This window comes from Notolabrus celidotus, unplaced genomic scaffold (genome assembly GCF_009762535.1).
Source record: "Notolabrus celidotus isolate fNotCel1 unplaced genomic scaffold, fNotCel1.pri scaffold_114A_arrow_ctg1, whole genome shotgun sequence".
NCBI classification, from domain to species: domain Eukaryota; kingdom Metazoa; phylum Chordata; class Actinopteri; order Labriformes; family Labridae; genus Notolabrus; species Notolabrus celidotus.
Genome location: NW_023260007.1, coordinates 100,099 through 117,526, shown reverse-complemented (window position 1 = coordinate 117,526; position 17,428 = coordinate 100,099). Strand labels below are relative to the sequence as shown.

General features: G+C 41.9%; 1 protein-coding gene across 1 annotated transcript; it reads left to right on the top strand.

Annotated features, from left to right (window-relative positions):
* Nucleotides 1-2,658: 2,658 nt before the first annotated feature.
* On the top strand, nucleotides 2,659-17,282 carry LOC117808511 (DNA ligase 1-like). Its single transcript, XM_034678243.1, has 2 exons — nucleotides 2,659-2,838; nucleotides 14,134-17,282. Exons 1-2 carry the CDS (start codon nucleotides 2,791-2,793, stop codon nucleotides 17,170-17,172), a joined length of 3,087 nt encoding a protein of 1,028 aa, XP_034534134.1. The 5' UTR covers nucleotides 2,659-2,790; the 3' UTR covers nucleotides 17,173-17,282.
* Nucleotides 17,283-17,428: the final 146 nt, after the last annotated feature.

The window sequence follows — 17,428 nt, the reverse complement described above, 5'->3', positions numbered from 1 at the left end:
TTTACCCAGGTCAAACAAAATGACTATTTGTATGGTTTCCCTCACAGCCAATCACTGAAGCCCTTCTTTGATTTCATGCCTCATGTCATCGGTCCACTACCACAGCATTTTGTGGTGTGGTGTAGTCTAGCTCTCTGTAAATCAAGGATCAACAGTGTTTGAAGTACACTTCCAAGTACTTCTTTATTGCACATTAATTTAAAAATTAACACTTTCAACATCTATTTGTGTTTAAATCAGATGAGCAAACAGCATGAAAATACATTATACATTTAATAATAATAATAATAAATTCACTTTAATTCAAAATGATTCATCAATATCTTTTTTTAAACCACGTGTTTTATTTATATTTATATTATATATACATGTTTCCTGCACTCTATTTAAAATTGAATTTAAGACCCAAACAGGCTAAAATAATGTCATTCAGCTTAGGCAACTTAAACATTCATTTATTCATTTTTGTTGTATCTGCTGTAACATTGTTTCACAAAATATAACATGATAATTTACAAACAAAGATATACTTTCAAATAAACACTTTTGAAAATATGAAATATAAAGGAATAAACAGAAGAAGGAAGGAAATTTGATCCTAAGTTTGAAAGCTCTTTTTACTATTTAACAATTAGATAAGTAAATTTACAAATATTTCAAAACCAATGAGGCGGTGAAAATGTGCACAGACTTGTAGCCGAGGTATAAACAATGTACAGAACAGAACTGGGAAGGTGGGTAGAAAGATGTACTGCACATGTAAGAAGAGAAGGATGAACTGGATTGGGGAAATATTGAGCTTGAGTCCGTTTTGGTGATGTTATTGTTATTGCTTATAGAGTCTGACCACTGCAGGGAGAAAAGACCTGCAGTATCTCTCTGTGAGAACCGCAGGTGAAGAAGTCTGTCACTGAACCAGCTACCCAGTGTTGCTATGGTCTCCTGGAGGAGATGTAACGTGTTGACCATCAGAGAAGATAGCTTTGCTATCATCCTCCTGTCAGCCACCACCTCCACAGGGTCCAGTCTGCAGCCCAGGACAGAGCTGGCCTTCTTCACCAGTGTGTTCAGCTTCTTCCTGTCAGCAGCAGAGATGTTGCTTCCCCAGCAGACCACTCCAAAGAAGATGGCTGATGCCACCACAGAGTCAAAGAGGACTTCAGAAGAGCCCCCTCCACACCAAAAGACCTGAGTCTCCTGAGCAGAAAGAGTCTGCTTTGTCCCTCTTGTAGAGTGCGTTGCAGTTGTCTGACCAGTCCAGTTTATTGTTCAGGTGAACACCCAGGTACTGTGAGATTTCACAATCTCAATGTCCGTTCCCTGGATGTTCACTGGTGTGGGAGGAGGACATCAAAGCCTGGATGGCTTTAAACTTTTTAAATTTCAATGAAGAAGACAGAAGTGATGGTTTGGTCCCAGTGGTCCATGTGAACCCCCTCCTGTTGACTTGGGCCCTTTGGCAGATTATTTAAAGCCAACAGTCTCAAACTTGGGTTTTAAGATGGACAGTGATTTTAAATTGGATCGTCAAATTAGCTCTGTGGTGAAGTCCAGCTTTTTTCAGCTTAGGCAGCTGGCAAAGGTGAAGCCTTTTCTTGCACAGCAGCCCTTTGAGACAGTAATCCATGCCTTTATTACTTCTGGGCTGGATTACTGTAACGCATTTTATTGGAGTCAGTCAGTCCTCCCTTGCACGTCTCCAGTTGGTGCAAAATGCAGCCGCTCGTCTTAACTGGAGTACGTAAGAGGGAGCACATTATTCCGATCCTGGCCTCCCTCCACTGCTCCCTGTGCACTTCAGAGTCCATTTTAAGATTCTGTTATTTGTCTTAAATCTTTAAATGGTCTGTCCCCGCCTTACCTCTCTGAGCTCCTTCACCCTCGCTTGTGCTCGGGCCTCAGGTCAGCTGATCTGCTGCTCCTGGAGGTACCGAGGTCCAAACAGAACCTCAGAGGGGATCGAGCTTTTCTGTTGCTGCTCCAAAATTATGGAATGAGCTTCCCCTCCACATTAGACTCCTCACTGTCCATTTTTAAAACTCATCTTAAACCCATTTTTATTCCTTGGCTTTCAACCCTGCATGAGACTCTGCTCCTGTTTTAGTGTTTTATGGTTTGTTTTTATTTTGTGTATTGTTTCTATTGTTTTATTATCCTGTGTTTACTTGTTTTTATGCCTGCGTTGTTGTCTTTATGTACAGCACTAAGTTCCAGCTGTGGTCGTTTTAAAGTGCTTTATAAATAAAGTTGAGTTGAGGGAGCTTGTGTCTTCTGAAATCCACACCAGCTCTTTGGTCTTTCCTGCGTTGATGTTTGTTGTCTTTGCACTGTTCTCAAATAAATAAAGGCATTCAATGATTTGCAAAAACATCCAAATCTGTGAAGTTTTTTTTAGGAACTTGTGTTATTTATTTGAAAATATTCACTTAAAAGCATGCAAGATATGAAAATGTGAACCTGTGTGGAGGAAAAAAGCAGCAAATCTCCATAACTGAGGAACATTTGTGACATGTTGTTGAATTGCATGAAGATATTTACCTGTAATAGAGTTGTTTGATTGGTTGGCACGGTAAAGGGAATTTTGAGGGTGGGGAACTCGCTGTGACTATGATGTCATAAAGAACATATGACATCATAGTCACATGAAGATCAAAGGACAGCACCCTGAGCCAGCTACTTAAACCAGGTTCAGAAACTGCAAGAGTTCACCCAGCAGGACTTAGAGCTGACCGTATTTACGTCACCAGCGTTTTTCAAGTTGAAATTAATCGCCAACAAAGAAAGATAGAAATGAACACACCAAGAGAACAAGAAAGGATGGACCAACAGTCAAATCTGGTATAACACACTTCGCCCAGTTGTCTGCATGTTCTGGACCGCATCACGTCAGGAACATGGGAAACAGTGCAGACGGGGCGTTTAGACGAGGAGACAAAGACTATCCTCACAGATATGTTTGTGGATATCCTGGAGATTGTTGCTAAATCTCTCTGGAGTATTAAGGAACAGGCTAACAGAGGAAGAGAGAGGAGCCCAGAAGAGCCCTGAAGTATCAGAGGAGGAAGTGTACAAGCGTCTGGGTAACCTGGGTGAGATTGTCACACAGACTGTGGCGGAGGTGCAAGGCGTAGGTAACATCCGTTACTCGGGCACACAGGAGATGACGGAGCTTCTAGTCGCAGGAGTCACAGAGAGAGTCAACTCCAAACTCTCGCAAAGCCGCAACGGAGAAGACGTCGAGGAGCACAAGACTTCTCCGGGGATGGCAAGGAAGATGGCTTTACATTTCAAGAAGATCTTGAGGAAATGTGCGACAAAAATGTCAAAGATGCTTTCAAGAGAGGGGCAGCAAGAGCAGGAGGAGGAGGAGGAGGAGGAGCATGAAGGAGAGGTTAGATCTGTTCAAACAGAGGAGGAGGAGGGGTCATGTCAGTCACACAGACCCCTGGAACATCTCTGCAACAAGACAAACCAAGCTGTGTTGAGTCTGAAGCCAATACATTTATTACATCAGTTATATCTGTGAAGACCATCTTGGAGGAACACTTGAGACAGATAGATATTGCTGTTTGGAGACGGTCTGATTACAGAAGAAGACATGGAGCTGCTTAATTCAAGATCCTCCCAGGATTCAGAGGAACTAGCAAGAGAGATTGTTGAGATCCTGACAAATAGCTCTCAACAGGATGTGGTTAGCACACTGAATCAACAGGACAAATCAAAGACAGTGACACAACCAAAAAATCACTCAGGAAGAGGATCGCCAGCAAAATCAAGGCTCTCTTTGTCAGAAAATACGCCAGACAGTCTATCCTGAGCGTGACGACCAAACTGAGTGACAAGGAAACCTCAAGTGAAAGAGAGACAGAAGAGGAATTATCAGTGGAGACTCTTCTTGACAGTGTTGATGAAGTCATGAACGACATGATCTCATACAAAGTTCTGGAAAACAGAAGCAGTTCACCAAAAATTTGCCTGTTTCAGAAACTTGCAGCTACATTTCCAGCGGAGAGCATGATAGTGATGCTGAGTTGCTGAGTGAAGCCCTGGCTGATCATCTGCCTGAAGAAGACAATGAAGTAAAGTCTCAGGTGGAGATCCGGACAGAAGTAGATGGTTTCATGAAGAGGATGAGGAACTGGCTCAATCAGCAGGTACAAAAGTGTAAAGGAAAGAAGGGCAACATCAGTATGGCTGTGAAACAGATCTTTAAGGTTGTGAGCATTCAGCCAGAAGAAACAAGTGCTCTGGAAGAAGAGACGGACACTTTAACCGACATCACACCTAAGAATAAGGCAAGCCAAAGGTCCACATCTCAGTGTAAGGAGGAGGAGGTCCCGACAGACACGCAGACCCCTGTAACTTCTCTTCAACAAGACGATACAAGCAGTGATGAATCTGAAGCCGATGCAATTACTAAATCAGTTATATCTGTGAAGAGCATCTTGGAGGAACATTGGAGAGAGATAGCTGCTGTTGATGAAGACGGTGTGATTTCAAGGAAAGAAATGGAGCAGCTTCATTCAAGATGCCCAGGATTCAGATGAACTAGCAATAGAGATTGTTGAGATCCTGACAAATAGCTCTCAACAGGATGTGGTTAGCACAGAATGAACAGGACAAATCAAAGACAGTGACACCAACCAAAAAATCACTCAGGAAGAGGATCGCCAGAAAAATCAAGGCTCTCTTTGTCAGAAAATACGCCAGAGAGTCTATCCTGAGCGTGATGACCAAACTGAGTGACAAGGAAACCTCAAGTCAAAGAGAGACAGAAGAGAAACCATCAGTGAAGATTTTTCTTGACAGTGTTGATGAACTCATGAACGACATGATCTCAAAGGTAGTTCTGGAAACCGGGAGCCGTTCAGAAGAGGATTGCCTGTTTGAGAAGATTGCAAGCTACATTTCTTGTGGAAAGCATGATAGTGATGCTGAGTTGCTGAGTGAAGCCCTGGCGATCATATGCCTGAAGAAGACAATGACGAAATGTCTCAGGTGGAGATCCGGACAGAAGTAGAGGGATTCATGAAGAGGATGAGGAACTGGCTCAATCAGCAGGTACAAAAGTGCAAAGGAAAGAAGGGCAACATCAGTATGGCTGTTCAAGAGATCTCAAAGGTTGTGAGCATTCAGCCAGAAGAAACGAGTGCTCTGGAAGAAGAGACGGAGACTTTCATCGACATCACACCTAAGAGTGAAAAGAGTGAAGAGCGACATTCGCCCCTGAGCATGCAGTACCCCAAGATCACACACTGACCATGCAGTACCCCAACAATCCACATCTCAGTGTGCAGTACCCCAACGATCCACACCTGAGTGTGCAGTACCCCAACCATCCACATGTCAGTGTGCAGTACCCCAAAGATCCACATCTGACCATGCAGTACCCCAACAATCCACACCTGAGCGTGCAGTACCCAAACGATTTACACCTCACACCCCCAAACTCCAAAACTGGGACCAACTGACCTGTGAAATCATCGTGTTGGAGCTGTCACGCACCATCCTGAAAGATCTCCCCATCGATAAGACCCACAGCGCCTACAAAGCCACCGTAGCCAAGTTGACCAACATGCTCTGGACAGAGGTAAGAGGCTCAGAAGTTGAAGTGGATTTAAGTTCAGCGAACTTGAAGAAGATCTGCAAGAAGGTTGCCAAGGAGCTGTCTAAGAAGGTAGGTGATGCGTTGCTCTGGAGGAGCCTGCTGTCACAGACTCAGTCATTGAACGAGGTAGGTGGTGGAAACTCTGACTAAACAGCTTTTCCCAAAGAAGACCAGCGGCATCAAAAGGTTCTTCACACGTATATTCAAGCCCATCACTTCCCTCTTCAAACGTACTAAAGAACCAGCGGTATGGGTTTACTCCGAGAACTTCGGTTTCCTCCCACAGTAACATCAAATGTTTCAAAAAAATAAAACAAAAACAAAAAAATAAAACTTCTTAACTTAATTTTTTCAGAGTGAAAACAAAATGTGTTTCAATATATATATGTGTGTCACTTCTTCTAAATGAATCTCTGAGTTTTTGGTTTTCCTCCCACAGTTTCATCAAATAAAGGTTCTAAAAATAATAATAATAATAATAATTTTAAGATTCTGTTATTTGTTCTTAAATCTTTAAATGGTCTGGCCCCGCCTTACCTCTCTGAGCTCCTTCACCCCTACGCTCGTGCTCGGCGCCTCAGGTCAGCTGATCTGCTGCTCCTGGAGGTACCGAGGTCCAAACGGAAGCTCAGAGGGGAGAGAGCTTTTTCTGTTGCTGCCCCAAAATTATGAATGAGGCTTCCCCTCCACATTAGACTCCTCCTGTCCATTTTAAAACTCATCTTAAAACCCATTTTTATTCCTTGGCTTTCAACCCTGCATGAGACTCTGCTCCTGTTTTAGTGTTTTATGGTTTGTTTTTATTTATTGTTGTATTGTTTTTATTGTTTTATTATCCTGTGTTTTACTTCTTTTTATGCCTGCGTTGTTTGTCTATTTATGTACAGCACTAAAAGTTCCAGCTGTGGGTCGTTTTAAAGTGCTTTATAAATAAAGTTGAGTTGAGGAGCTTGTGTCTTCTGAAATCCACCACCAGCTCTTTGGTCTTTCCTGCGTTGATGTTATGTTGTCTTTGCACTGTTCTCAAATAATAAAGGCATTCAATGATTTGCAAAACATCCAAATCTGTTTCTTTATCTTAAACATTTTAAACAGCATGAAGTTTTTTTAGGAACTTGGGTTATTTATTTGATAAATATGTCACTTAAAAAGCATGCAAGATATGAAAATGTGAACCTGTGTGGAGGAAAAGCAGCAAATCTCCATAACTGAGGACATTTTGTGACATTTGTTGAATTGCATGAAGATATTTACCTGTAATAGAGTTGTTTTGATTGGTTGCACGGTAACGGGGAATTTTGAGGGCGGGGAACTCGCTGTGACTATGATGTCATAAAGAACATATGACATCATAGTCACATGAAGATCAAAGGACAGCACCCTGAGCCAGCTACTTAAACCAGGTTCAGAAACTGCAAGAGTTCACCCAGCAGGACTTAGAGCTGACCGTATTTACGTCACCAGCGTTTTTCAAGTTGAAATTAATCGCCAACAAAGAAAGATAGAAATGAACACACCAAGAGAACAAGAAGGATGGACCAACAGTAAAATCTGGTCACTATTAACACACTTCGCCCAGTTGTCTGCATGTTCCTGGACCGCATCACGTCAGGAACATGGGAAACAGTGCAGACGGGGCGTTTAGACGAGGAGACAAAGACTATCCTCACAGATATGTTTGTGGATATCCTGGAGATTGTTGCTAAATCTCTCCTGGAGTTATTAAGGAACAGGCTAACAGAGGAAGAGAGAGGAGCCCAGAAGAGCCCTGAAGTATCAGAGGAGGAAGTCTACAGGCGTCTGGGTAACCTTGGTGAGATTGTCACACAGACTGTGGCGGAGGTGCAAGGCGTAGGTAACATCCGTTACTCGGGCACACAGGAGATGACGGAGCTTCTAGTCGCAGGAGTCACAGAGAGAGTCAACTCCAAACTCTCGCAAAGCCGCAACGGAGAAGACGTCGAGGAGCACAAGACTTCTCCAGGGATGGCAAAGAAGATGGCTTTACATTTCAAGAAGATCTTGAGGAAATGTGCGACAAAAATGTCAAAGATGCTTTCAAGAAAGAAGGCTGAGCAAGAGCAGGAGGAGGAGGAGGAGGAGGAGCATGAAGGAGAGGTTAGATCTGTTCAAACAGAGGAGGAGGAGGAGGTCATGTCAGTCACACAGACCCCTGGAACATCTCTGCAACAAGACAAACCAAGCTGTGTTGAGTCTGAAGCCAATACATTTATTACATCAGTTATATCTGTGAAGACCATCTTGGAGGAACACTTGAGACAGATAGATATTGCTGCTGTTGGAGACGGTCTGATTACAGAAGAAGCCATGGAGTTGCTTAATTCAAGATCCTCCCAGGATTCAGAGGAACTAGCAAGAGAGATTGTTGAGATCCTGACAAATAGCTCTCAACAGGATGTGGTTAGCACACTGAATCAACAGGACAAATCAAAGACAGTGACGCCAACCAAAAAATCACTCAGGAAGAGGATCGCCAGCAAAATCAAGGCTCTCTTTGTCAGAAAATACGCCAGACAGTCTATCCTGAGCGTGACGACCAAACTGAGTGACAAGGAAACCTCAAGTCAAAGAGAGACAGAAGAGGAATTATCAGTGGAGACTCTTCTTGACAGTGTTGATGAAGTCATGAACGACATGATCTCATACAAAGTTCTGGGAAACAGAAGCAGTTCACCAAAAATTTGCCTGTTTCAGAAACTTGCCAGCTACATTTCCAGCGGAGAGCATGATAGTGATGCTGAGTTGCTGAGTGAAGCCCTGGCTGATCATCTGATGCCTGAAGAAGACAATGAAGTAAAGTCTCAGGTGGAGATCCGGACAGAAGTAGATGGTTTCATGAAGAGGATGAGGAACTGGCTCAATCAGCAGGTACAAAAGTCTAAAGGAAGAAGGGAAACATCAGTATGGCTGTGAAACAGATCTTTAAGGTTGTGAGCATTCAGCCAGAAGAAACAAGTGCTCTGGAAGAAGAGACGGACACTTTAACCGACATCACACCTAAGAATAAGGCAAGCCAAAGGTCCACATCTCAGTGTAAGGAGGAGGAGGTCCCGACAGTCACACAGACCCCCGTAACTTCTCTTCAACAAGACGATACAAGCAGTGATGAGTCTGAAGCCGATGCAACTACTAAATCAGTTATATCTGTGAAGAGCATCTTGGAGGAACATTGGAGAGAGATAGCTGCTGTTGATGAAGACGGTGTGATTTCAAGGAAAGAAATGGAGCAGCTTCATTCAAGATCCGCCCAGGATTCAGATGAACTAGCAATAGAGATTGTTGAGATCCTGACAAATAGCTCTCAACAGGATGTGGTTAGCACACAGAATGAACAGGACAAATCAAAGACAGTGACACCAACCAAAAAATCACTCAGGAAGAGGATCGCCAGAAAAATCAAGGCTCTCTTTGTCAGAAAATACGCCAGAGAGTCTATCCTGAGCGTGATGACCAAACTGAGTGACGAGGAAACCTCAAGTCAAAGAGAGACAGAAGAGAAACCATCAGTGAAGATTTTTCTTGACAGTGTTGATGAACTCATGAACGACATGATCTCAAAGGTAGTTCTGGAAACCGGGAGCCGTTCAGAAGAGGATTGCCTGTTTGAGAAACTTGCAAGCTACATTTCTAGTGGAGAGCATGATAGTGATGCTGAGTTGCTGAGTGAAGCCCTGGCTGATCATCTGATGCCTGAAGAAGACAATGACGAAATGTCTCAGGTGGAGATCCGGACAGAAGTAGAGGGATTCATGAAGAGGATGAGGAACTGGCTCAATCAGCAGGTACAAAAGTGCAAAGGAAAGAAGGGCAACATCAGTATGGCTGTTCAAGAGATCTCAAAGGTTGTGAGCATTCAGCTAGAAGAAACGAGTGCTCTGGAAGAAGAGACGGAGACTTTCATCGACATCACACCTAAGAGTGACAAAAGAGTGAAGAGCGTGACATTCGCCCCTGAGCATGCAGTACCCCAAAGATCCACACCTGACCATGCAGTACCCCAACAATCCACATCTCAGTGTGCAGTACCCCAACGATCCACACCTGAGTGTGCAGTACTCCAACCATCCACATGTCAGTGTGCAGTACCCCAAAGATCCACATCTGGCCATGCAGTACCCCAACAATCAACACCTGAGCGTGCAGTACCCAAACGATTTACACCTCACACCCCCAAACTCCAAAACTGGGACCAACTGACCTGTGAAATCATCGTGTTGGAGCTGTCACGCACCATCCTGAAAGATCTCCCCATCGATAAGACCCACAGCGCCTACAAAGCCACCGTAGCCAAGTTGACCAACATGCTCTGGACAGAGGTAAGAGGCTCAGAAGTTGGAGTGGATTTAAGTTCAGTGAACTTGAAGAAGATCTGCAAGAAGGTTGCCAAGAAGCTGTCTAAGAAGGTAGGTGATTCGTTGCTCTGGAGGAGCCTGCTGTCACAGACTCAGTCATTGAACGAGGTAGTGGTGGAAACTCTGACTAAACAGCTTTTCCCAAAGAAGACCAGCGGCATCAAAAGGTTCTTCACACGTATATTCAAGCCCATCACTTCCCTCTTCAAACGTAACTAAAGAACCATCGGTATGGGTTTACTCCGAGAACTTCGGTTTCCTCCCACAGTAACATCAAATGTTTCAAAAAAATAAAAACAAAAACAAAAAAAATAAAATTTCTAAACTTAATTTTTTCATAGTGAAAACAAAATGTGTTTCAATATATATATGTGTGTCACTTCTTCTAAATGAATCTCTGAGTTTTTGGTTTTCCTCCCACAGTTTCATCAAATGTGAAAAAAAAAGTATAAAATGTTCTAATAAGAATAATAATAATAATAATACTACTACTACTACTGCTATTACTACTACTACTACTAATCATAATAATAATATTTTAGATAAAAATGCAAAAAAAAATAAAAAATGCACCTCTTATTCAACATGTATTATCAAAATATTTATATTTTTAAATCATTTCTGTGTATATATGTACATGGTAAATCAATATTAAGACTTATATAGGCAACTTAAAAATTCATTTATTCATTTTCATTTTATCTGTTGTAACATTTTTTTCACAAAATAAAATAAGTAATTAATAAACAAAATATTTACATTAAAATAAATACAATTATTATATATGTGTGTCACTTCTTCTAAATGAATCTCTGAGATTTTGGTTTTCCTCCCACAGTTTCATCACATTTAAAAAAAGAGTATAAAAGGTTCTAAAAATAATAATAATACTAATAATAATATTAATACTACTAATACTACTATTACTACTGCTACTACTACTACTACTAATAATAATAATAATAATAATAATGTCTTTAAAAAATATTTTAGATACATTTCATCCCAAAAAATGCACCTCTTATTCAAAATGTATTATCAAAATATTTATATTTTTAAATCATTTCTGTATAGATATCAATATTAAGACTTACTTAAAATTTCATTTATTCATTTTCATTTCATCTGTTGTAACATTTTTTTCACAAAATAAAATAAAGTAATTAATAAACAAAATATTTACATTAAAATAAATACATTTAAAACTTCAAATGAAAAATAAATTAATGAATACAAGAAGGAAGAAAGAAAATCTGATTGATTTCTTCCTTTTTTTTACCCAGGTCAAACAAAATGACTATTGTATGGTTTCCCTCACAGCCAATCACTGAAGCCCTTCTTTGATTTCATGCCTCGTGTCATCGGTCCACTACCACAGCATTTTGTGGTGTGGTGTAGTCTAGCTCTCTGTAAATCAAGGATCAACAGTGTTTGAAGTACACTTCCAAGTACTTCTTTATTGCACATTAATTTAAAAATTAACACTTTCAACATCTATTTGTGTTTAAATCAGATGAGCAGAACAGCATGAAAATACATTATACATTTAATAATAATAATAATAAATTCACTTTTAATTCAAAATGATTCATCAATATCTTTTTTTAAACCACGTGTTTATATTTATATTTATATTATATATACATGTTTCCTGCACTCTATTTAAAATTGAATTTAAGACCCAAACAGGCTAAAAATAAATGTCAATTCAGCTTAGGCAACTTAAACATTCATTTATTCATTTTTGTTGTATCTGCTGTAACATTGTTTCACAAAATATAACATGATAATTTACAAACAAAGATATACTTTCAAATAAACACTTTTGAAAATATGAAGAAATATAAAGGAATAAACAGAAGAAGGAAGGAAATTTGATCCTAAGTTTGAAAGCTCTTTTTTACTATTTAACAATTTAGATAAGTAAATTTACAAATATTTCCAAAACCAATGAGGCGGTGAAAATGTGCACAGACTTGTAGCCGAGGTATAAACAATGTACAGAACAGAACTGGGAAGGTGGGTAGAAAGATGTACTGCACATGTAAGAAGAGAAGGATGAACTGGATTGGGGAAATATTGAGCTTGAGTCCGTTTTGGTGATGTTATTGTTATTGCTTATAGAGTCTGACCACTGCAGGGAGAAAAGACCTGCAGTATCTCTCTGTGAGAAACCGCAGGTGAAGAAGTCTGTCACTGAACCAGCTACCCAGTGTTGCTATGGTCTCCTGGAGGAGATGTAACGTGTTGACCATCAGAGAAGATAGCTTTGCTATCATCCTCCTGTCAGCCACCACCTCCACAGGGTCCAGTCTGCAGCCCAGGACAGAGCTGGCCTTCTTCACCAGTGTGTTCAGCTTCTTCCTGTCAGCAGCAGAGATGTTGCTTCCCCAGCAGACCACTCCAAAGAAGATGGCTGATGCCACCACAGAGTCAAAGAGGGACTTCAGAAGAGCCCCCTCCACACCAAAAGACCTGAGTCTCCTGAGCAGAAAGAGTCTGCTTTGTCCCATCTTGTAGAGTGCGTTGCAGTTGTCTGACCAGTCCAGTTTATTGTTCAGATGAACACCCAGGTACTTGTGAGATTTCACAATCTCAATGTCCGTTCCCTGGATGTTCACTGGTGTGGGAGGAGGACATCAAAGCCTGGATGGCTTTAAACTTTTTAAATTTCAATGAAAAGAAGACAGAAGTGATGGCGTTTGGTCCCAGTGGTCCATGTGAACCCCCTCCTGTTGACTTGGGCCCTTTGGCAGATTATTTAAAGCCAACAGTCTCAAACTTGGGTTTTAAGATGGACAGTGATTTTAAATTGGATCGTCAAATTAGCTCTGTGGTGAAGTCCAGCTTTTTTCAGCTTAGGCAGCTGGCAAAGGTGAAGCCTTTTCTTGCACAGCAGCCCTTTGAGACAGTAATCCATGCCTTTATTACTTCTGGGCTGGATTACTGTAACGCATTTTATATTGGAGTCAGTCAGTCCTCCTTGCACGTCTCCAGTTGGTGCAAAATGCAGCCGCTCGTCTCTTAACTGGAGTACGTAAGAGGGAGCACATTATTCCGATCCTGGCCTCCCTCCACTGGCTCCCTGTGCACTTCAGAGTCCATTTTAAGATTCTGTTATTTGTTCTTAAATCTTTAAATGGTCTGTCCCCGCCTTACCTCTCTGAGCTCCTTCACCCCTACGCTTGTGCTCGGTGCCTCAGGTCAGCTGATCTGCTGCTCCTGGAGGTACCGAGGTCCAAACAGAACCTCAGAGGGGATCGAGCTTTTTCTGTTGCTGCTCCAAAATTATGGAATGAGCTTCCCCTCCACATTAGACTCCTCACTGTCCATTTTTAAAACTCATCTTAAAACCCATTTTTATTCCTTGGCTTTCAACCCTGCAGGAGACTCTGCTCCTGTTTTAGTGTTTTATGGTTTGTTTTTATTTATTGTTGTATTGTTTCTATTGTTTTATTATCCTGTGTTTTACTTGTTTTTATGCCTGCGTTGTTTGTCTATTTATGTACAGCACTAAGTTCCAGCTGTGGTCGTTTTAAAGTGCTTTATAAATAAAGTTGAGTTGAGGGAGCTTGTGTCTTCTGAAATCCACCACCAGCTCTTTGGTCTTTCCTGCGTTGATGTTATGTTGTCTTTGCACTGTTCTCAAATAAATAAAGGCATTCAATGATTTGCAAAACATCCAAATCTGTGAAGTTTTTTTTAGGAACTTGTGTTATTTATTTGATAAATATGTCACTTAAAAGCATGCAAGATATGAAAATGTGAACCTGTGTGGAGGAAAAGCAGCAAATCTCCATAACTGAGGAACATTTTGTGACATGTTGTTGAATTGCATGAAGATATTTACCTGTAATAGAGTTGTTTTGATTGGTTGGCACGGTAACAGGGAATTTTGAGGGTGGGGAACTCGCTGTGACTATGATGTCATAAAGAACATATGACATCATAGTCACATGAAGATCAAAGGACAGCACCCTGAGCCAGCTACTTAAACCAGGTTCAGAAACTGCAAGAGTTCACCCAGCAGGACTTAGAGCTGACCGTATTTACGTCACCAGCGTTTTTCAAGTTGAAATTAATCGCCAACAAAGAAAGATAGAAATGAACACACCAAGAGAACAAGAAAGGATGGACCAACAGTCAAATCTGGTCACTATTAATACACTTCGCCCAGTTGTCTGCATGTTCCTGGACCGCATCACGTCAGGAACATGGGAAACAGTGCAGACGGGGCGTTTAGACGAGGAGACAAAGACTATCCTCACAGATATGTTTGTGGATATCCTGGAGATTGTTGCTAAATCTCTCCTGGAGTTATTAAGGAACAGGCTAACAGAGGAAGAGAGAGGAGCCCAGAAGAGCCCTGAAGTATCAGAGGAGGAAGTGTACAAGCGTCTGGGTAACCTGGGTGAGATTGTCACACAGACTGTGGCGGAGGTGCAAGGCGTAGGTAACATCCGTTACTCGGGCACACAGGAGATGACGGAGCTTCTAGTCGCAGGAGTCACAGAGAGAGTCAACTCCAAACTCTCGCAAAGCCGCAATGGAGAAGACGTCGAGGAGCACAAGACTTCTCCGGGGATGGCAAGGAAGATGGCTTTACATTTCAAGAAGATCTTGAGGAAATGTGCGACAAAAATGTCAAAGATGCTTTCAAGAAAGAAGGCTGAGCAAGAGCAGGAGGAGGAGGAGGAGGAGGAGCATGAAGGAGAGGTTAGATCTGTTCAAACAGAGGAGGAGGAGGAGGTCATGTCAGTCACACAGACCCCTGGAACATCTCTGCAACAAGACAAACCAAGCTGTGTTGAGTCTGAAGCCAATACATTTATTACATCAGTTATATCTGTGAAGACCATCTTGGAGGAACACTTAAAACAGATAGATATTGCTGCTATTGGAGACGGTCTGATTACAGAAGAAGACATGGAGCTGCTTAATTCAAGATCCTCCCAGGATTCAGAGGAACTAGCAAGAGAGATTGTTGAGATCCTGACAAATAGCTCTCAACAGGATGTGGTTAGCACACTGAATCAAAAGGACAAATCAAAGACAGTGACACCAACCAAAAAATCACTCAGGAAGAGGATCGCCAGCAAAATCAAGGCTCTCTTTGTCAGAAAATACGCCAGACAGTCTATCCTGAGCGTGACGACCAAACTGAGTGACAAGGAAACCTCAAGTGAAAGAGAGACAGAAGAGGAATTATCAGTGCAGACTCTTCTTGACAGTGTTGATGAAGTCATGAACGACATGATCTCATACAAAGTTCTGGAAAACAGAAGCACATCACCAAAAATTTGCCTGTTTCAGAAACTTGCTAGCTACATTTCCAGCGGAGAGCATGATAGTGATGCTGAGGTGCTGAGTGAAGCCCTGGCTGATCATCTGATGCCTGAAGAAGACAATGAAGTAAAGTCTCAGGTGGAGATCCGGACAGAAGTAGAGGGTTTCATGAAGAGGATGAGGAACTGGCTCAATCAGCAGGTACAAAAGTGTAAAGGAAAGAAGGGCAACATCAGTATGGCTGTGAAACAGATCTTTAAGGTTGTGAGCATTCAGCCAGAAGAAACAAGTGCTCTGGAAGAAGAGACGGACACTTTGACCGACATCACACCTAAGAATAAGGCAAGCCAAAGGTCCACATCTCAGTGTAAGGAGGAGGAGGTCCCGACAGTCACACAGACCCCTGTAACTTCTCTTCAACAAGACGATACAAGCAGTGATGAGTCTGAAGCCGATGCAATTACTAAATCAGTTATATCTGTGAAGACCATCTTGGAGGAACATTGGAGAGAGATAGCTGCTGTTGATGAAGACGGTGTGATTTCAAGGAAAGAAATGGAGCAGCTTCATTCAAGATCTGCCCAGGATTCAGATGAACTAGCAATAGAGATTGTTGAGATCCTGACAAATAGCTCTCAACAGGATGTGGTTAGCACACTGAATCAACAGGACCAATCAAAGACAGTGACACCAACCAAAAAATCACTCAGGAAGAGGATCGCCAGAAAAATCAAGGCTCTCTTTGTCAGAAAATACGCCAGAGAGTCTATCCTGAGCGTGATGACCAAACTGAGTGACAAGGAAACCTCAAGTCAAAGAGAGACAGAAGAGAAACCATCAGTGAAGATTTTTCTTGACAGTGTTGATGAACTCATGAACGACATGATCTCAAAGGTAGTTCTGGAAACCGGGAGCCGTTCAGAAGAGGATTGCCTGTTTGAGAAGATTGCAAGCTACATTTCTTGTGGAAAGCATGATAGTGATGCTGAGTTGCTGAGTGAAGCCCTGGCCGATCATCTGATGCCTGAAGAAGACAATGACGAAATGTCTCAGGTGGAGATCCGGACAGAAGTAGAGGGATTCATGAAGAGGATGAGGAACTGGCTCAATCAGCAGGTACAAAAGTGCAAAGGAAAGAAGGGAAACATCAGTATGGCTGTTCAAGAGATCTCAAAGGTTGTGAGCATTCAGCCAGAAGAAACGAGTGCTCTGGAAGAAGAGACGGAGACTTTCATCGACATCACACCTAAGAGTGACGAAAGAGTGAAGAGCGCGACATTCGCCCCTGAGCATGCAGTACCCCAAAGATCCACACCTAAACATGCAGTACCCCAACAATCCACATCTCAGTGTGCAGTACCCCAACGATCCACACCTGAGTGTGCAGTACCCCAACCATCCACATGTCAGTGTGCAGTACCCCAAAGATCCACATCTGACCATGCAGTACCCCAACAATCCACACCTGAGCGTGCAGTACCCAAACGATTTACACCTCACACCCCCAAACTCCAAAACTGGGACCAACTGACCTGTGAAATCATCGTGTTGGAGCTGTCACGCACCATCCTGAAAGATCTCCCCATCGATAAGACCCACAGCGCCTACAAAGCCACCGTAGCCAAGTTGACCAACATGCTCTGGACAGAGGTAAGAGGCTCAGAAGTTGAAGTGGATTTAAGTTCAGTGAACTTGAAGAAGATCTGCAAGAAGGTTGCCAAGAAGCTGTCTAAGAAGGTAGGTGATGCGTTGCTCTGGAGGAGCCTGCTGTCACAGACTCAGTCATTGAACGAGGTAGTGGTGGAAACTCTGACTAAACAGCTTTTCCCAAAGAAGACCAGCGGCATCAAAAGGTTCTTCACACGTATATTCAAGCCCATCACTTCCCTCTTCAAACGTAACTAAAGAACCATCGGTATGGGTTTACTCCGAGAACTTCGGTTTCCTCCCACAGTAACATCAAATGTTTCAAAAAAATAAAAACAAAAACAAAAAAATAAAACTTCTTAACTTAATTTTTTCAGAGTGAAAACAAAATGTGTTTCAATATATATATGTGTGTCACTTCTTCTAAATGAATCTCTGAGTTTTTGGTTTTCCTCCCACAGTTTCATCAAATAAAAGGTTCTAAAAATAATAATAATAATAATTTTAAGATTCT

Coding starts and splice junctions, on each gene's coding strand:
- LOC117808511 (XM_034678243.1), top strand. CDS start 2,791: ATGAACACACCAAGAGAACAAGAAAGGATGGACCAACAGTCAAATCTG. Junction 2,839..14,133: donor TGGACCAACAGTCAAATCTG/GTATAACACACT, acceptor CAGTCAAATCTG/GTCACTATTAATACACTTCG.